Source organism: Uloborus diversus, chromosome 4 (assembly GCF_026930045.1).
Source record: "Uloborus diversus isolate 005 chromosome 4, Udiv.v.3.1, whole genome shotgun sequence".
Taxonomy (NCBI): Eukaryota; Metazoa; Arthropoda; class Arachnida; order Araneae; family Uloboridae; genus Uloborus; species Uloborus diversus.
The window spans coordinates 49,152,655-49,174,757 of record NC_072734.1 but is presented as its reverse complement, the minus strand read 5'-3'; the positions used below and the strand labels follow the sequence as shown (position 1 = coordinate 49,174,757).

At 35.5% G+C, this 22,103-nt stretch overlaps 1 protein-coding gene across 1 annotated transcript in view; it reads right to left on the bottom strand.

The window, feature by feature from the left end:
• The window catches only part of LOC129220555 (sodium-dependent noradrenaline transporter-like), a 96,810-nt gene extending 75,353 nt beyond the window's left edge, over nt 1–21,457 (bottom strand). The window contains exons 1-4 of the mRNA XM_054854986.1: nt 21,383–21,457; nt 17,188–17,326; nt 8,400–8,630; nt 2,659–2,790 (exon numbers count right to left, since the gene is read on the bottom strand). Of these exons, the coding sequence (XP_054710961.1) occupies nt 2,659–2,790; nt 8,400–8,630; nt 17,188–17,326; nt 21,383–21,457 (577 nt within the window). The remainder of the gene's footprint in view (nt 1–2,658; nt 2,791–8,399; nt 8,631–17,187; nt 17,327–21,382) is intronic.
• Nucleotides 21,458–22,103: the final 646 nt, after the last annotated feature.

The window sequence follows — 22,103 nt, the reverse complement described above, 5'->3', positions numbered from 1 at the left end:
AATATCTGACAAGCTCAAATAAATGCATGTGATCTTTTTTACATTTACGAATACCTGTAGACGCTTTCCCACCATTGAATGGGAATATCATATAACATTTCCTTCTTCATATAACGTGAACTACAAAATCTAATAAGTCCCCATGACACTCGAGTAATTTCCCATATATCATCGATCATGGGCTCCATCACTATGAGGGTGATTTCCCGAACGAACTAATTTGATAAAATCTCTCAACTGTTTGAGATAAGTTTTGTGGGGTAGAGGGCAGTGGCAGATTCATACACTCCGAGGCCGTCACAATGCATTTGAGGGGAAGGGTGCATTGTCAAGCGTAAAAAAATGTCATGTACAGATTTGCATCTCTTTCGAACCCTATATCATGGGGCCCTTCGCAGTTGCCATACTTGTGGTATGGTAAATTCACCATCGGTTGAGGGGGCCAGCGACCAAACTGACATGGGTCCGCCTAGTCTCTCGGATGCCCTTACCACTAACTTTAGCTACCACAATATTTGCCAAACTAGTTCTACAGACTATCTATCTTAAGGCTGTCAAGTTTCAGAAAAAATCTTTATCTGGAGGTCAAGTATTTAAGATGTGTTCCTGTGAACAACCCAAAACACAATATAAATCAAAAGAATGGGCCTGTAAAAGAATTAACGTACTTTGCAATTCGAGATGCAACAACGTGTTGCGTTGCAATAAAAATGAAATAAAATCATTATTTATTAACTACACTCACTAAAAATATATCTTTTGCTTTCAAAAACTTTCAGCTAAAGTTCTTATTGTGAGGCTCTGAGAAGTTGAGCTCCAATTCTGACAATGTTTACCTCTGTTTCGGAAAATAGAGAGGGATAATTGGCGCTAAGTTGAGTTGAGAAACTTTCTTAATAGTTCTTCAAAAAATATTCCAACTAAAATCCGAGCCAATAACACGTCTATTTTTCATTAAATTCCCCAAAACAGGTAAAAATCGTCAAAGTCACAGCTCAACTAACGAGAGCTGCACTATATATCATTTGTTAATTAGTTGTGTTGTTTTTGTTGTCGTGTGCCAGCTAGGATGGCAATTTGGAGTGCGCTGCTTCACTTTTCCAACTGTACCGTAATTTGGTGTGAAGTTCGACTTCCATAGTACAAACATGCCATAAGGACCCGTTTATAGGGTAGGAAACCATTTGCAGCGTAGCAACACATTCACACAAAGAAGGGACAAGGACCAGGAGAGAGAAAGTACGTCCATGCAAGAGTCGAAGCAAGGCCGGCGGCTGTTAATTAGTTTCAAATAAATAATGTACGTTTTAATGAATATTGCTGTATTATTTACTCCACATTTAACAATGCCTGGTTTAGTTCATCTTTTCATCAAATTACAAACTTTCGTTAAAGAAATTACCCCAAAAACTTGTAAATTTAACATCTTTCGCAAACTGATCTCCTTGAAGGTTTTTTAAATCTCCGTTTTCACCATTTCCCTGCGACATATCCATCCACTCCCAATTATTCAACTACCTATAATTCTATTGTTGAATTCGGTTCATTATTTTTGCAAGTATATTTCTCTAACTTTGAGCCTCAGGTACTCACTATTAAATACCGCAACAAAAAATAACAACAAATATTAATTTTGACGACGAATTCCATTCCATTAAGTTACCTTCCTTTTCACTTCATCTCCTGTTAAAGCCGAAAGGGTAAAACTTTAGAAATCCGCTTTTAAGCTTAAGAACTAAACGCCATTATGTATCTTTTCCGCTTTAATGCCACGCTCTAAGTTATTAGTGGAAACCTCGAGTTAAGCGCTGTGAGCTTTAAGATATTGATGTAGGGAATTTCCAGGGAATGTTTGGATGCCTGAGGTGCTGCCTATGAGATTAAAAGCATTGCTCGCTAAATTTATGCACCATGTATTATTTTTCAGATGACTATGTGCGGATTAGAATGGTTGTTTACCTTGTTGAGGTGGATTAGTTAAGAATTTACATTTTAAGTAATTTTCAGAATTACTGAAATGCGAAAAAGGAAGAGCGCCAAAATTTTCTGCATATTAAGTGAAAGTGGGGGAAAATCGCGCTTTTAAGCTTTGAAGTGAAACTAAAAGACATATTAGAGATAAATTCCAACGATAAAATTACTCGGCGTATATCCTTTTACGTTTGAGAGATCATATATTCAGAGCTTGAAAACACTGATGTACGATTACACAGTCACTTTATCATTGATTTTTTTTTGTCAAAATTTGCAAAATGACGGTTTTTTCCATTTTTGTTTCAAAACTTATTTTTCCCGTTATAATCTAGGGCTATTCTGTCGTGGGCAGGTAAACGGGCAGTAGCTGCAGAAATGAGTTTTCGAGAAACTTGAAGAAACGCGTTTTGGATTCGATACTAACAATAGGGAAATGTTGGAACTAGACGTTTTTTCATGCTTTTTTTAAAGCAAGCTTGTACTATAAAGCTACTACACAATAGATTACAAAAATGCATAAAATAAAAGTTGAAAAATCTGCAGTTCTGCCTTTTATTGCGACAGAATTCCCGGGCGATTTGTTCTCCCCATGAAGAAATGAGCTGTTTCAGTGTCAGGTCCCTTCTTATCAGAGTCAAATTTTACTCCGTTAAAAAAAAAGGCGCAAAATAGAAGATTCTTTACCTTTAAAGAGCGGACATATCTTCCAGACACTAATTGGTCCCTGTCTGTTGTATTGCCCGAGTGCTAGTTCCATGTAAAATAGAGGCATGGCCCCAAATACCAGCATCAGGACGTAAGGAATGAGAAAAACTCCTGAAAAAGAAAATAATTGATTATACATTAAGTAAAGAAACAGTAAAGACCCGTTGGTTTGTTGAAGACTATGTTTTTGTTGGTCAGAGCAGGGGCCTCGAACCTTTTTTGCACCCAAGAACACTGGTCTTGGGTACTACCGGTCGCAAGGTGGGAACCTTTTGTTTGCAAGGGGAATTAATAGTTGGACCGTAAAATTTAACATATGAAAATTATTGTTAAAATTCTTGTGTAAATAATTACTAAACAATGCAAACAAAATCTAGAAAGTATAGAATTCCTTTGAAAATATAAACATCAAAGTCATTGCGAGTTTTAACATTGCATTTCATTTCATAGGTCAGTGCTTCGTATTTAGTAAGTATGATAATATTCCTGCTAGTAAGCTAACGTCTATGTGTTCAGCTTAAGTAGCGATCCATGGTGGCCGAAAACAAGATTTGAAACAAGTATGTGAAACTGCAACGCGATTTTATTTTATGTGCAGCACTTTTCAAGAACTCTACTTTATATCTGTCAATTACGTTCCGAAACTTCTAATATGATACAATTGAATTTAATAAAATGTCGTTTCGAAGATCAAAAGTTTTTATTTCAAGTTATTCTCCCCTTGCTTGAACAAACTCTAAACTGTACATAATATATGGATACTGTAAAAGCTCTTATTTTCGAGAGCCGTAATTTTTGCGAAAATGAGATATCGGTGATTTTGAGAAGTGAAAATTTCGCGAATTTTATACGAACAGAACCAAAAAGTTAAAAAATGCGTCATTACCTTTATCTTTACTGATAATAAAGCTGAAAGTCTCTCTGTCTGGATGTCTGGGGGATGTCTGGATCTCTGTGACACGCACAGCGCGTAGACCGTACGGCCAACTTTCATGAAATTTGGCACAAAATTAGTTTGTAGTGTGAGGATGTGCACCTCGAAGCGATTTTTCGAAAATTCGATTTTGTCCTTTTCTATTCCAATTTTAAGAACGTTTTCCAGAGCAAAATTATCATAAGATGGACGAGTAAATTACCAAGTTAACATAACGTGGAACCATAACATGGGCAAACCAATTGGCGAGAAATTCACCATATATTATTTGTAAATAGTATACAGGCGGACCAAAAAACCTTTTAATTTTCTACTACGGGCAAAGCTGTACGGGTACCACTAATGAAAAAATATTTCACGAGGCTTGAATTTTCGCGATTATAACTGACTCTGGAAAATTGAAAGTGAAAGCCTCACGAAACGAAGTGCTTTTTACAGTTGTTCAGTTACACTTTAAGAAAAAGGAATGACAAAGATAAAGTGTTCTTTAACTCGATGACAATAAACAATTGAAAACGCTTTTCAAAAGAGAGGGAGCCGCATTTCTCTTATTGTTTTTATCAGTGTTGGACTTAATTTCTACCTTTTGAAAGTAATAGTAAAAATTAGAAAACTGCTCTTATTTTTGTTTTAGACTGAAAAATTGTTATCGCTGTCATTCGGCGGTGAGCACACGCAGGGGCGGACACAGAGTTCTATTATAGGGAGGGGGGTCACGCTGATGAATGACCCCCTATGACCCTCTCCCCCTCCATAGTTTTGAGCACGAAAAGTTTCTGAAACTGCTTAAATGTTAATAAAAAGCATCAAATTGGCCAGGAATAAGGTATATATGGCCTATAGCCGCCTCTTTCACGTTTATAAACGATACAAATTAATTACATATATTTTAATTTCACAAACAACGAAAAGAAGTAGCATTTCAAATATTTCTTTTGAAACATACTTGATGAATTGAAAGACAAGTGAAATAGTTTACATTTTATTCATAAAGTGTTTTAACATAATGGGGGACGTACACTATAGTCGACGGTTTAGAGAGGGGCGAGGAGGGTCATGATCCCTATGACCCTCCTCTTGTATCCGCCACTGGGCACACGTAAAACCATCCGTGGGCGCAATGCTGCCCACTAGCATAAGGTTGAGGACCCCTGGGTCTGTCTTCGGAGTTTGGTTTAGACGTAATAATTCAGAAGTTGACATTTGCTTCATTATGTGATTAGGTCAGGCTAATGAAATGCTTGTGAAACATACTCTCAACCCGAAAATATGGAATACATTCCATCAGCGACGCAGCGGAGGTATTGGGGTCTCCCCCTTTCCTCCCAAAGCCAAAAGGTGTAAACACATACTTCCAATCCTAATACAGTCATGTAAGAACGGTCATGATCAAATCCAGCCCTCGTCCTTTCACAAGGAAATTCTGGCTGCTCTATCGTATTTATTAAGGCTATCAAAAAGAATTCTCCGAAATCTTTCATATAAATACTTATACTTGAGGAGTCAAAGAGTAGGGGAAGCTGCTGTACCCACGGACAAAATTTACTTTTCAATTTTTGCTGGTCTCTGGGAATGGATAATCGATCGGAAAAATTTTCTGGCAGAATCTACAGCTTATGATCTAATTTGGCAATTTCTGACAGGTGAAAATCTCAAAACTTTTAACCTCAAAATTTTTTTCTTAAAAACCATCTTTTTTGTCCGTGGGTACAACAACCCGTTCACCCTGCGGACAGGTGCCTTTGTACCCATGGACATATGAAAAAATAATATATAACTAGGTCTGAGGAACTCAATTATACTCAATACATTTTCTTAAGCCATTTTATGTTGAAATACTTGAAACATCCATTAAAAATAACCTTAAATAAAATATGCAACATAAATTAAACTTTGAAAATTAATCGAAACTTTTTTCCTTTTTTTTTCTTTAATCTTCCTTAATCATTAACATCAGTGAACTCTTTAAAAAAGTTATTAGTCTTAAGAGAGTTAAGGATGCTATGAATAATTAATATGTTTTTAAACGAAAAAAATAACTGGATTCATGATAGTATGCATCTCCATGTACCTACATAATAACTTCAATTTATATGCAAATTGTAACCTTTAACTAAAATGAACCCATCACAAAAAACTCAGTTTAGATTAAATCAACAAAAATCTAGAAAAGTCGACTTCAGATGAAGACAGGTGGGATTGACGGTCTGAAGATCCTACAACATGTGAGGGGTTACTTCAACACTATATCTTCAAGCCCTACTTCAAATTCATCATTATTGTTAAAAGCAAATTTCGAACGTTGATGACAAGGCACCATTTTGAGGTACTTCACATCGTAAGAAGATTCAAGTGTGACCCAAGGAGACTAAAAATTGCTGTCCGTGGGTACACATGGTTGTGTGTCCTTGGGTACAAAGTAGAGACGTACCGAGTACTCGGTAACTACTCGGTACTCGGCCTACTCGGCCAATTTGCCGAGTACCCGGTACTCGGCCAAATTCTGATCAGATACTCGGCCAATACCGAGTAGTTGCAAAAAATTGAATATTGTCCAAGGCAGATACTAAAATTTATAGAAAAAAGAGCAAGCATGATATTCTGCAAACATTTACAATTAAAATTTATAAGTCAAATTTTAAATTTTGAGAATAATGAAGTTTGTAATGCTTCAATGGAATAAATCTTTATTTTAATGTCCCCAAAGTTGATAAAAATTATTTATGTAAAATTATGCAAAAAAAAGTATAGAAAATATGGAATTTTTATGTTAAAAATGGATTTTTGTTACAAACAAAAATTAATTATAAAAAATTATGAAAATACCTTTGCTTAAAAAATAAAAGGAAATAAAACAATGTTAAAAGCACAGTGCAGTAACACTGCAGACATATGTTTTGGCATTGCAAGGAATTCCTTTTTCAATGCACAACATGGGAGCTCGTGGATTTAAAGGCATCCGACAAAAGTCGGATTTTTTTGTCGAATGTCTTAACATTCTTTAGCTCACATGTTATGCACTGAAAAAGACGTTCCTTGTAACGGGGGGGGGGGGGGCAGAAACACATGTCTCTAGTGTTCCTGCACATTTGTTGTATTAAAATTATTTATGTTTTGCGGACTAAAACTATAATTGATTGGTATAAATTTGTTTTCATTCCAACTTGATTAATCATACCTTTTATTTATTTATTTTTAATTTTAAAAATAATTGTTTTGTAAAATTCTTGACACAAACAAAATTGTTTATATAATGCGTAAATTGAATTTCAGCAGGAATTTAGTGTTAAAAACTATCATATGGACAAGGAGGTCTATACTACTATTCCAATAAGTTCAAAATTCATTACATGTGTGTCGGTGGTTCTTCATAAAACATAATTGGTACTTGGTAACTTGGCCGAGTAGTGAAAGGCCGAGTAGTAAAAGGCCGAGTACTCGGTACTCGGCTACTCGCCGAAAGTGCTACTCGGTACGTCTCTAGTACAAAGGTATGCCATTTTGGTTTTGCAAGGCATCGACAAAACCGCAGTTTTATAACATTAAAAATCAGAAACAAAACCTTCAAAATATAGGGAATCATGATATCTACAACAAAAATGAATAATACAATGCACGACGGACGAAAAAAAAAAGAAATTGCTCATGTTATTTTTTACTTAGATCCTACTAAAACCGAAAAAATGTTATACAATCGTAAATGTTCGTTTGATGGGGTTGAAACTTTCTGGGGTATTGGAGAGGGCTGTGACACACACGTTGAACCTCAATTAGGATCCCTTTCGACGATACCCGGAATTTCCCGACCAAAGTCCGTAGGTACAACCGTCCGTGAGTACAGCAGCGTCCCCTAACACTGTCTTGGAGCAATGCACATCAACTTAGTGCGAAAAAACATGTGAAGAGATGGGGAAAAATTAAAGTTTAATTTACATATTTTGCGGGAACTCTATGGCGTGAACCCTAGGTCACATGGTATATATCAATGTGATTTTTCATTTTCTGCCAATCTTTATTTTAACGTGGTACTACTTAAAACCAATGTTATTGACAGAACGTGTTATTCTAATGTACTTTCTCTTGTGGGGATATGAAAAGACCAAAATTTCGTACCCTCTTTCCCACTTGATTGAACAAAGTTGCGTGAATGGATAACGATTGATAACGTGAAAAACTGGAACATCGAATCGATATACGTTGAATGACCGAAGGTTCACGTATAGAACACCTGTGAGCTTTCTGAATAAAACTTAAATCGTTTTTGCATTTTTAAAAAAATCTTTTTTGCTACATTCTTCTTAATTTTTTCCCTATAGTGTAGGCCTGTCATTTCAAATGTTTTCGGGGGTTCGGGAAGGGGGGGGCACATCCTGAATACAGTTTTTTTTCGGAAAACAGCAAAAAAATCACGCATGCTTTATATAAAAACGTTTATTTTTCAAAGCGGGGGGGGGGGGGGGTCAATAAACCCCACTGACCTCCAAAATGATGCTTCTGCTATAATGCTTCGAAAGCCCAGAGGTATTTATGAATATGTATTTGTTGCCCTTGGCGGTAAATTATTTTCAACTGCATTCATAAAGGTGGAAAATGGATGTTTTAACTAAAAGATGGTTGGTTAGTCGATTCTATTGGGTTTTCTGGCGCAATAGCCTTGATCGACTGTACCACGCCAGCTGAAAAAGGAGTCTTATGTCCTGATATTTTTTTGGATTTTCGGAATGGTGTCGCGAGCACATGCATCAGTTAAGAACTTCATCGAACGGATAAAGGAAGAGAGACCTACCGCCCCCGTTCCTGTAGCAGAGGTAGGGGAACCTCCAGACGTTGGCCAAGTCGACCGCGAATCCGATGATGGACAGGAGGAAGTCGGCCTTCTTGCTCCAGGTGGGGCGACCGTCGTCAGCCCTCTCCCCGTCGAGGGAGGAGGAGAGCTCGCCCTGTAGGGCGGCAGCCCCATCTCTCAGCAGCTCGCTGCTCGCCTTCTCCGGTGGGGTCTCCGTGGCGCTCAGCTGCCCTGGAAAACGAAATTCACTCAAACAACAAACTGAGAAATTTAAAACAAATGCTAGGATAAAATGGAGAGTAAAATCCAATTACTCAACAAAAGGAGCAATTTTAAAACAGATGCTAGGATAGAGAATCGGAGAACAAAAATCCCTCAAACAAGGAACGGAGCAATTTTAAAACAAAAGATGAGCACAGGGAAGAAAGACGAACTGTCAATTTTTCTAGGGTGCAAAAAAATCGCGCTTGAAAATTCAAAACTGCAGCCCTTTCTTCGTTGAACTGTAAACTCCCCACCTCCTTGATCCGCCTCCTTTCTTATTTGCCTGAAAACTGAAACAAGTTGTACTCTGCAAACAACAAACCTCATGGTTGCCACATTGAAGTCAACTTGGAGAAAGAAATTACATTTTGCCTTTCAACCCTGTGCTCTTTAGGTGAGGGACGAATAGCCAAACTCACTCAAACAACAAACGCAGCTATTAAAACAAATGCTGGGATAGAAAAACGGAGAATAACATTCACTCAAACAACAAACTGATATATGTGAGGCTAGAGGCATTGCTAATGCAAGGACGGGTATAAGGGAGGGAAGATGGGGTCGATCGCCCCTCTCTTGACAGACCCTGCTCCGGCCATTTTTTCCGAATTGAAATCCTGAAACGGAAAGAAGTCCATCTTGGGAAGGGGTTTGAAACACTCTCCCGAAAATTAAACGAAGTTGAATCTTTAAAACAAAATTTTAGAATAACTCCTTAAACAGAAAAGGAAAGAAATAGGTTCGAGGACCTCCTTGGTTAAATCTCTATATTTTAGTTGTTTTAAATAAAAATGATGCCTCCCCACGCCAGCAGATATGAATCAGATACTTAGTAAGAGGTTAGGTAAACAAACAATTGTTCTCTCCTTGAAAAACTTCTGGATCTGACCTTGCGCTAATGTATCATCATAATGTCGCAAAGTGACTGGTCACACATGAGTTGTGACACTGACGTCATAGTGAAGTCACATGAAACAGGCCCCAAATCTGTCACAGCTTGATTTCTCTGAAATATCGAAATTGTGTCCCTTTCTGACTGTGACCCCTGGGACCATTTTCAGACGGAAAAATTATGTCTTAGGAACTTTTCTGTGATATTTCGTGCTATCATGGAATCAATTAGCATAAAACTATATCAGGTTCATTATTTCAATCTGTTAGGAGTTATGTTTCAATAAACTCCAACTGTTACGAGTTCGTAAACACGTGAAAGCACAAAAAGGTACATTGTTCTCCAGAACGTTCACCACAAAATAGGTATAATTCACGGACTACGGTCATACACACCTTCAGAACCTCCCCTTAACGGTTATACATGGTTAATCACGTTGAGCTTGCGAGTTATTTCTCAATACTTGAAAACTACACTGGTGTGCAAAAATTAAGGACGAAGTCGAAAAATTAGCATATCAGCTGAACGAAGAGGCAGAGCGGACAGAAAGACCAATCAGGAGATTAAGTAAGATGATGTACGGTAGCACATGCGCAGATATGCAGGCAGACGTAATGGGGGAGTGTCTGAGTAGTATAAACCATGTTGTTGGTGTAAGATCAGTATTTCTGGCAAAGAGATTGCACGCCGCATAGCAGTTAAAATCACACCGAGTTGCTGCCTCAGCGAGAAATGGCGAATAATCAATCTGTTAGACGACATCTGGATGCTTTTACCCGAGGTCGAATCATTGGGAAGTTGGAGGAAGGCCGTAGTGTGACAAGTGTGGCTGCAGAGTTCGGAATTGCTCACAGCATCGTTTCACTGACTTTGGAGACAATTTCAAACTACGGGAACAGCTATCCGGGGGTTCAGTAGTGATCGTTCACGGGGAACCACACCCGCAGATGACCGTATATTGTCTTACAGGCCAGAAGAAACAGGCGGCAGACAGCGGGAGAAATCGCTAGACACACGACACAGGCGACTGGACGACCGATATCGCGTTTTACCGTGGCAAGAAGACTGCATGGTGGTGGTCTGTTTGCACGACGCCCTATACGGCGTGTACCTCTAACGCCTGCCCATCGGAGAAGGCGTTCTCTGTGGTGCCGGGAACACCGGAATTGGAGAGACAATGAATGGGGACGAGTACTCTTTACAGATGAGAGCAGATTCAGTCTGAGTAACGATTCTCATCGCATACTCATCTGGAGAGAGCGGGGAAGCCGCAATCATCCCTCAACCATCATTGAAAGGGACAGATATGGAGGTCGCGGTGTTCTCGTTTGTAGAGGCATCATGCTTGGTAGTCGTACAGACCTTCACATCTTCGACGCAGGTTCAGTTAACGTGACCCGTTATTGTAACGAGATTCTTCTTCCATATGTGCGTCTTTTTAGAGGCGCTATGGGTCCGCAGTTCCTTTTCATGGACGACAATGCACCATGTCATCGCTCAGTAGCTGCCGAACAGCTCTTAGAGAGTGAGGATATTGACCGTATGGATTGGCCGGCACGATCTCCGGATCTCAATCCCATCGAGTATGTATGGGATTCTCTAGGCAGACGCGTGGCAGCTCGTACCTTACCACCAGTAACGATTCGGGAGCTTCGATTGGCGCTGCAAGACGAATGGGCAGCAATGCCTCAACAACTCATTGACACCCTCATTCTCGGCATGGGCAGACGCTGTGAAACCTGCCTACCAGTCGGGGGAGATCATATCCCCTACTAAAGACCGGATGTTTCTTGCTGGACACCCATCACAGGGATGTTTCGGCCTTCAGTCGCATTGCGCTCCATGCTACTTTTTCAATAAAGCTTCTTTTTATCCCTCTGATTTCTCTTTTAGTAAGTGTTGCTTACATTACACATGTCCATACGTATTGGGGATCTTACGGTATTAAATGTGTTGATTTGGAAAGCTTTTGTACAAAGTTATATTGAAAAAACCGTCTCGTCCTTAATTTTTGCACACCAGTGTAAGTTAATTATTTTTACTTTTAACAACTAACTCTTTACTGGCCCCTTGTGTCTTTTCCTCTAAGAGTTCAGTATTTGCATTGAAAAAGAGGTTCCCTGAAACCTCGAAACACTTCTATGCAGTAATTATCTGCGAATTTTTCGAAAACGTTTCTGATTACTAGTTAAACTCTTAGCAGGAGTTTCTTTAACTGCACTTTAACCCTCATCTCTTAGTCACTCAAGTTCACTCTTAGTTTTTTTTCACAATTTCCCTCCTCACTTTGTTTTAATCGACTACACATTCTTGTTTTGCTCAGGAGAAACTAAATCAAATTCAGCGAGAGCTGCTGTAGTAATTTTGGTCATTGCATTGCTTGAAGCACCTGTTAAATTTGGAACTAATATACATAAAAATGCTACATAACTATACAAAAAAAAAAAAAAAATGAAATTTTTGTATAGGATAGGTTTTATTTGATTGTGAACATTCTTTTTCGTTAAGCGAACAAATGTCGCTTAAAATTGATTTAGTTTTGTTTACATTCTAACAAACTCATTGCGTAATATTTTCGTTGTATTTTAGCACTAATTTCAAATATAATTTTAAATTATTTTTCTTTAAAAAAATCGTTTTTTTTAACTTCCCAATTTTTTAGTGTTAAAGGGACGCATCTAAATACTGGACGAAAGTTTCTGGGCGTTACAACCGGCTAACATTTCTGCTGTATGCCAAAACTATTTTTTGAATTTTTTAAAAAACACTTTTCTTTTTAAAAGAAAAGTATATTTTTGCCATTTTTTCAATTCTTTAAGAACAAAGGTGTTCGGCTAAATGTTAAAGAAAATTAGCGAAATTTTTTGAGGGTCTTAACTGACCCATATAGTAACTTTTCCGCGCTATGCAAAAACGGATTTCCAAAGAAAGTTTTTTCGGCCCTCCTACTGCACAGTGCACATTTATTAAAGCATTTTATTTTAGAAAATTGCAAAGCTGAGACATGAAAGAAAAAGTTCTACGATGCCCAAAAAAAAGTCAAATTTTAGTTAGTTTGTAAAAGTTTTATGGCATATGCGTGAACTAATAACTATAAAGGAGTGTAAATAATTTTAAACATACAGGAAAATTGAAATTGAAGCATTTCAATGGTGTTATACCGAATGTTTTAACAATTTGTATTCTAGCAATAAATATTGACCATTTTTTACCTTTTTTTAAAAATTAAATTTTTAGGCTCACGCCTCATCTAAAGACATAACTATTTCTTTTTAAAACAATTTTTCAACGTTTAGGATCCTAAAAACACAACTGTTATTGCTGTTATCGAAAATATTTTTAGTAATCTCCGATTTGTGCAACGTTATTCTTTCTTATTTCACTTTTCAAGCATAACGGTAGTTATTCAACTCTACTAAATACATATCATACTTAATTGCAACATTTCGTTTTCCCAAGAATGCTGCGAAGTTAATTGCAAAAAAAAAAAAAAAAACTCCAGGAACAACAAGTTAAGCAAAATAACAATTGCGCTAAAACCCATAACACTAATTAGCGAAAAAAACAGATCGTAAAATCAAAAATATTTCGATTGACGCGATAAGATAGCTTCAGCTAGTCGTGCAGGTTAGTTAAATTATTTTTAGGTTATTATTACTCTTTAACCTTTTAGTAGTTATCCCAAGTATATTCGTGTCCTAAATTTTGTAATAATTTAAATTTCGGAAAAAGTAAATCATCCCTATTATCAGCAATCTTGCATTATTTGGAGCTTAGCATTCAATGTACTAAAAACTGAATTGAATACTTTTTAAGTTGGAGAAGTGATAAATATTTTTTTTTAAAATTTCCAATGGTAGTGCGGTGTGACAAAAGTAAAAAAATTACAAAACAAAAGAACAAGAACATGAACATAAAAATAGTCATTTCCCCATTCTTCTCCTCGCCTCCCAGTATCGCTCTGCAACTAATGATCCTTGGAGAACTCTGCACTGAAGAAGATGGCGGCCATCCATAATCAATTGACTTCGGCAAAGGGGACAATAAGGATCAGTAGCCAGTTTAATCCCGTGTAAATGGGCAGCAAGATAGTCATGTCCAACCGTTAGTCGGAAAATAGCTACTGCTTCCTGACGTGGCCAGTCGGGAATACTATTTGGGTTGAGGTCCTTCCATTTTTTCTGAGATACATTTTCCATCAGTTGAGTGCGGAAATTATTGTATTCTTTACTTTTAAACACTCGGTTAAAAGTTGAGTATGGGACCGGAAAAGTGCTGATTTGTTGAATGGTGGTTCCCTTTTTAACCAGAGTGTCAGCTATTTCATTTCCCTTAATTCCGCAGAGGAGCTGATAAATATAACTACGACTATAGATACTATAGGCGGGGTACGACTATAGATCAACCTCCACGCGGTATACCCTATAAACGTTCCGACGGCTAAGAGATCTATAATTTCTGTCACGCATTCTCAATGCTTTCCCAATGCTCTTGAGCTGATAAATTTAACTTTTTAGATCATTCTTTTCATTACAATAAAAATTGTACAATTAGCTTACTAAACATTGCTTACTTTTTTCGCACAACAACGTTAAGTTCTAGATTTCCAGCGTGTAGTCAATTTTGTGTTGATTTTTTAAAAAAATTTCTTCTTGAGTTTGAAATTTAAAGAGACAAAATCCTTTTTGTGTACTTTATTGCGGCTTTGTCATTCATTTTTACAACCTTAATTTTCTCGTTTGCCTTTCTCAATAATCCAGCTCAATGGTGGCATATGAAGAGCAGACGACTTTTTTGATCCAAAATAGTGGATGCGTAGGCTTCTTATTAGAGAGGCCTTAAATAAAGCATTTTACCACCATATGATAAAATTTAAAAGTTATCAAACATGTTAAGTATTGTATTCGCGAAAAAAAATTTCGCTCAAATTTCGTCATCAATTTGCCTTTTACTTACATCCGAATAAACGTTGGATAGTTTTTTTCGAACCGACCGCAATAGTATATTTACTTATGAATGAATGAACAGCTGGAACATCCATTTCAACCATCCCCCGAGTTATTTTTGTTTGTAATAACAAATTGTTTTTGACAAATATCTCAGTAATAGCATTAATACTTATTAGCATAGATGTAGGAATAGCAGGAGGGAGCATAGGGGGAATTTCTTGAAGTGATAACCGTAACCAGCCGCCATCTTGCGTGTATCGGATAACTGTTTCTCTAATGTTTAAGATACGGAAATTGTCGAACTTTTTTATCGAATTTCAAACGGATTTCGACTTTATGGCGTCTTGTGTAGTCTTCAACTGCATTAATAATGTCTACATACTTGCACGTAGGAAGGAGATTGCTAGCTAATTCTGCATAAATGGATAATTGATTTCTTCCATAATATATGACTTAATAACAGATAATGATGGTAACATATTGTGTCATAAATAATCCTGCATTTATCTTACTTACCAATACAAACCCGAGTTGCTTAAAATATCATTACAAATTAAAATTTATTGATGTGATTTGCTGCTACTCTTCGGTAACTGATAAACAATTATATCAATTAAATTGTGAAAGGAAATTCGAAACATTGTCAGATGCTTTCATTTTTTGTTAAGTGTAAATTAAACTTTGATTCCAAAAATTAATTTTAAATAGGCTGTTTTTTAAAATTAATATTCATTATTTCATCTGATGTAAAAATTAGAAATTAAAATGCTACAAAATTTAAAATCCACGTGCTTTCCTTATTTAAAAAAAAAAAAAAAACTTTAGCTGGATATTTTATACATGGAGGTTACTACATTTATGATTTCAAGTAAAAAAAAAAGCAGTTAATGTAAACTAGTAATAAATCAATGTCTTACATTTATTACTAATTAACATTATGGATTTTTCTGGTTATTGTGTCATATATGTTTATAATAATGTAATGTGTCAGAAGATTTAACAAACATTGAAAAGCAACAAAATTTAAATTTAAGGTCGGAGCGTTTTTTTTTTCAAACATTAAAATTAATTTAGATGTGAAAAAAATAATAAGTAAGAATTTTAATTGATATTGTAACATGGTACAGTTATACCGATACTTTCATTCATTGTTTTAAAAAAAGTTTCTTTGGGGATTTACGAAGTTTTAAATTTGTTTACTATTTGGTTGCCGAATATTGAAGTACTCTGCCAAACCACATATTCGGTTTGTCTGCCTATATGCAGCATACCGAATATCAACCAAGTATTCTATGCATCTCTAAAAAAAGAAAGAAGGAAAGAATTAATCATCAAAATTCAAAAAAACTGAATATGTAGATTTTCAAGAAAAAGAAAAAAAATTTGTTTAGAATTTTATGCTATTTAACATTTACGTGAGTTTCCTTTTTACAAAACTATCTAAATTTTGCTACAGTTTTATTTTAGTTTTATCCTCATGTGGCAACTTTATCAAAATTCGTTTTTCATTTATGTTATTCCTTTATTATTCTTTGTTAATTTCTAACTGCTTTTTTTTTTCATTGTGCTGTATTCAAATTTTATAATCTGGACATAAGCTGCAAAGTTTTGATAATTCTGTATTCTTATCTATGGAAAAGTCATTGTGTTTTATTAATGAAAATAGTATGTTAAAACCAGTTGATCATTCATTTGCCACTAAACTGATTTTAATTAACTAAAGACATCAATTATGCAATTAGTTTATTCTTTGGAAATTTAAAGCTTAAAATATAATTGTGTTGTGCAGTATTTTTTATTTCTTAGGTAGGCAAAAAATACTTTCATTATCAATTTCAGTGAGAAAAGGAAAACACGCGAAATTTTTGCTCGAGTAATACGAGTCTTTTTCCCCTTTCTCACCACCCAACATGGCCGCCGCTCTCTCACAGTTCTTTAAACGCGACAATGGGAGTACTAGATACGGCATGTTCCATCCTGTACTCCTACCTCCATGCATATTAGGACATTTCACGGAAAAGAGAGAAACTGCACGTGAAATTTATTTTTCAAATAATAATTTTAAATAGAATGTAATAATCTTCGTAAGCGCAATAGGGGGGAGGATGTGGGAGAAAATTGCATATAAGGTAGTGAGAAGCAAAAGTTTGCAAGTGACAAAATGAAAAACTAGGATATAACCAGAACAATTGACAGGAGAACATCCCCGCTGCTTTGGTGCAAGAAATAGTACTAGTAACCCTAGCAGCATCATTTAGAATTTTTTTAAATGAAAGCCTACCTAGGATCTGAACTTTAAACGTGATTGGCCCGAAACTTTAAACAGTCCACTTACATCCCTTTGCTTCTTAATACCCGCCTTTGGCTCTCGGTGGCTTTGAATCGTGCTATAAGCCAGAAAATCTAGTACGCAATGTAAGGGAAAGCATTCCAAGAAATCCTCGCACGGTCACAGAAAAAAGTATTGAATTGGCTGAGAAACGAAAAGAAATAGGAGTTTTCGAAAATACACCTGTAGCATTGAATAAAAGCTTTCTATTCATCGCATTACTTTTGGAACAAAAGTAATTTCTGCAAAAAAAAAGTAACCATTTTCAATGTTTGTTGCTTGAAGACTAATTGCATTTATGAGGCCTATATTGAAATTTCGCGTAAGCGTCAATTGGTTAAAGACTCAGTCTCATACCTGAGGACTTTGGAGTGCTTGAAGAAGAACAGTATCCGTCATCATTGCAATTTTTGGGTATCCTACGGTGATTCTTCACAACGTGGTTCTCCTGGGATGTTGTGGGTAAAAGGGCCTGCTGCATTCTGCGGGTCGGCCCCTTTTAAAAGGAGAACCCAAACCTCAAGGTTGGGCATCTTAGCAAATCCATTGAAAAACTAAAAAAGAGAAAAGAAAATATGTCACTATCTAAAGAAAAATGATGAAGATAATAGATGACGTGAAACATATTTGCTTTTTGATTTCTACAACCCAAATTCAAAAAAATAGAATACTTTCATTTTTTAAAGAAAAAGGGTAATATAACAAAATATAAGAACAAAGTAGGTATTTGAATGAACGTGCCGCCTTTCTTAGACACTAAAGGATGCATAACACTTCAAATAAACTTAATTAAAAATTATCTTAGACAGAATTATCGAAAAGTTTATCGTGATGATATTTTACATTGAGTCAAAAAAAAAAAAAAAATATATATATATATTAAAATTAATTTTTTAAAAAAAAATCTATATCAATATTTTATAGCTTCATTTTTTTTTTCTAGAATCACATCTTTAATCCTTCCAGATTTAAATTCCATCAACTGTTTACATTCAAGGCTACTCTGATACTGTTTCCCTACCCTCTTCAATGCGGCAATGAGTTCAGCTTTGTTAACGGGCTCTAAGTCTTGAACCTTTTTCTTTTGATTTGACGATGCCACAGATTTTGAGTTTTATTGAGATCGGTAGAGATGCTTGGCCATTTAATATCCCGAAAACCTTCTTTTGGCTTAAAATCTGCGAATCGATTTAGAGATGATTCTAAGCGGTATCTTGTTGAAAGATAAATGTGTCACTGAATGTGTTCCTCCGTTGCCTCAGAAGAGAGTATCATGCAGTAATCTAGCATATCTTGATAAACAGCGGAATAAACATTGCTTCAACATAAATACAATTGTCCAGTTCCAGCAACTCTCATGTCTCCCCATACCATAAAGGATGTCTCAATTTGAGAGAACGTCTTACACAAGTTTTCTCAATCGCTTCGCTTTTCTAATGCCAAACACTTCTTTCTTCTACAGATATTTCAAATAAAGATTCGTCACAGAATAAAATACTTTCCCAGACTTGTTGCCCCTAGATAAGCTTATCTTTGCTCAAAGAGAGTTAGGTGCGTCTCTGCTTCATGTTCATCTTTGGCTTTAATTCGAGGATCGCAATTGCAACTGCACTTTATGCAATCGTCCAAGTGTAGTTGACTTGGACACGATAACTACATATTCTTTCCAACACTTATGGATGTAATAGGCATTTTTAAAACTTATTTTGACAATTCACTGTAATTCGCGTTTATCTCTACCAGCTGTTGCAAGCTTTCTACCTAATTTTCACCGGTTATCTTTTAGTTGATTGATTCTTCTATATTCCTTTAAAATCTTCAAGAACGTAGATAGTAAATCCTTCTTTTAATCCAAGAGTTACTGTTTTTTTCTGACTTTAAACAATGGTATAATAAGCAATTTCCTTGTTTCCGATTTTATCACGTTGACGACCCTTTTCAGCAAAAGAATAACGAAAAATTTTCTGGGAACCAAGCTTTATACTTGTCGCAACCTAACAGTTCACAGGCATGTAAATATTTTCGCTACTTTTCAAATTCACATTAAATGAAGTGATTATTCTATTTTTTTTTTTTTTTTGCCCTTATAAAACATAAACATAGTTTTCAAATTTGTTAACGACCCCTATATTGTTCAAACAATACCTTTAAGGTTGCTGAAATTGTTTCACTCATTCATTAATAACATCTTTTACTTTGTTTAATTAGACTTCATTCATTTTGCTCAGTGTCAAATTGTGCTTAAACAGTAATAATATTCTATTTTTTTTATTTTGGTTGTAGTACAATGTTTACATTTGAAGTATTCAGAACTAAAGTGGATCAAGTTCGTTTCGACTTTTATCTACTTTAGCTCTGAATGCCTCATTTATGAAAGTTATACTTTGTTGCCAAAATCTACTACATTTAGATCTCAAGTGGAAAAAGTCGAAATGCGCTGGATCCGTTTTAGCTCTGAACGCCTCATATATTAATTCACCGCTCGTCAACCCCCGCTCGTCCCCTGCGGCGGGTGTCAATTGATGACACCGCCGCAATGTGTCAATTGATGATACATTGATATTTTAATCATGGAGGTAGGAGTACAGGTGGGAACATGCCGTATCTACTCCCATTTTTACGATTGAAGTAACTGTGAGAGAGCGGTGGTCATGTTGAGTGGTGAGAAAGGGGAAAAAGACTCGTATTACACTCGGGCGAAAATTTCGCGTGTTTTACTTTTCTCGCTCAAATTGTTAATGAAAGTATTTTTTGCGTACCTAAGAAATAAAAAAAATCATGCACAATACAATTATATTTTAAGCTTTAAATTTCCAAAGAATAAACTGATTGCATAATTAATGTCTTTAGTTAATTAAAATGAATTTAGTGACAAATGAATGATCAACTGGTTTGAAAACACTATTTTTATTAATAAAAACACAATGGCTTTCCATACAGAATTATCAAAACTTTGCAGCCTATGTCCAGATTATAAAATTAGAATACGGCACAATGAAAGCAAGCAGCCAGAAATCAACAAAGATAAATAAGGGAATAACACAAATGAAAAACTGATAAAGCTGCGAGAATGAAGATAAAATTAAAATAAAACCGTAATAAAATTTAGATAATTTTTAAAAAGGAATCCCATGTAAATAAATGTTAAATAGCATAAAATTCTAAAACAACTTCTTGAAAACCTACTCATCCAGTTTTTTGAATTTTGGTGACTCATTCTTTTTTTCTTCACTTTTTTTTTTAGCAATGCACCGAAAACTTGGTTGGTATTCGGTATACTGCATGCCGGCAGACAAACCGAATAGTAAACAAATTTAAAACTTCGAAAATTCCCAAAGAAACTTTTTTTAAAATAATGAATGAAAGTATCAGTATAATTGTATCATGTCACAATATTAATTAAAATTCTTACTTATTAATTTTATTACATTTGAATTAATTTTAATGTTTGAAAAAACGCTCTGACCTTAAATTTAAATTTTAGTGCTTTTCATGACACAATAACCAGAAAAAATCCATAATGTTAATTAGTAATAAATGTAAAACATTAATTTATTACTAGCTTACATTAACTGCTAATTTTTTTACTTAAAATCATGGATGTAACCTCCATGCATAACATATCCAGCTAAAGTTTTTTTTAAAGAAAAGCACGTAGATTTTAAATTTTGTAGCATTTTAATTTCTAATTTTTACATCAGATGAAATAATGAATATCGATTTAAAAAAAGGAACCTATTTAAAATTATTTTTGTAACCAAAGTTTAATTTGCACTTAATAACAAAAAAATTAAAGCATCTGACAATGTTTCGAATTTTATTTCACAATTTTATTCATAGAATTGTTTATAAGTTACCGAAGAGTAGCAGCAAATCACATCAATAAATTTTAATGTGTAATGATATTTTATAAGTAACTTGGGTTTGTATTTATAAGTAAGAAAAATGCAGAATTATTTATGACGCAATATGTTACCTTTATTATCTGTTCTTGAATCATATATTATGGATGAAATTAATTATTCATTTATTCAGAATTAGTTAGTAATCTCCTTCCTACGTGCATTATACGTTCAGTTGAAGGCTACACAAGACGCCATAAAGTCGAAGTCCGTTTGAAATTTGATAAAAGATTTCGACAATTTCCGTATCTTAAGCATTGCAGACACAGTTTCCCAATACACGCAAGATGGCGGCGGATTACGGTTATCGCTTCCAGAAATTCCCCTTGTGCTCCATCCTGCTATTCCTACATCCATGCTCACAACCAGCTAAAAGGTTTTTTAACCCAGAACTTAATTACAACCACGTAATTTCAACTATCATAGTCATATTACGCACCGGACACTTTAAACAAATGAATGTATCCCATGACGGCTGAAGACGCTACCATACTTGTCCTCACTGTCGTGATACTCGACTTTCTGCAAGTCATGCCTTTAATTGTCCTTCCATAACGGTTAAACTCTACAACATAGTAGTTGTACTCCACAGATTATGAACTGCTGTATTCGCCAAGAGTTATTGACATTGCCGAATATGTTTTGCACACCTTCGCTGCTATTTGACAGGTCTGCACTACTTGGACAAGACAACGACAACAGCTATCAGAACCATCACACCACATCTTATTGTCTAGCGACTTTTTTCAGGAAGAAATGATATAGGAGGTCAGAAAACTGATGTAAAAGAGAAATAATATCATGTTTATAAAAGAAAATCACAAACATTGACATTGGAGGTTGGATATATTCACCATCATCGAGTATTCAACATGCAAGCATTACAAATGCACGCATGTAAAACTTCGCTTCACCTTAAACTTACGAAGGGTGCCGCATACAGTGCAGTTAAAAGACTCGCTGCTTAGAACCATATAGAGCTCGTTTCAAGAACCGTATACAAAGTTTTAGAGAAAAAAAAACCTAGTTCAAATTTTTACTGCAAGGTGAAGATTTCTCGGTCAGGAGATGAATTCACAAAGAAATTTTTCATGCAACTGTTGAACTCACTATAACACGCTTTAAACTGTGAATGGAAAAGCACATTGAATAAAGTCTGGTACAAAAACAAGTGTTTGTTTTCTTCACTCGAACAATATCTCTTAACGAAATTGTTCGTTAAAATACATGATTTGATTGGTACGTACCTATGTGATGCAGTGCAGTACTGCTATAACACTATCAAAATTTAGTAAGTCAACAGACTATTGAATTGCCATTTAAAGACAGATTTATCCTTTGTCGCTTTTATCAGTTATTAGATTAGTACCC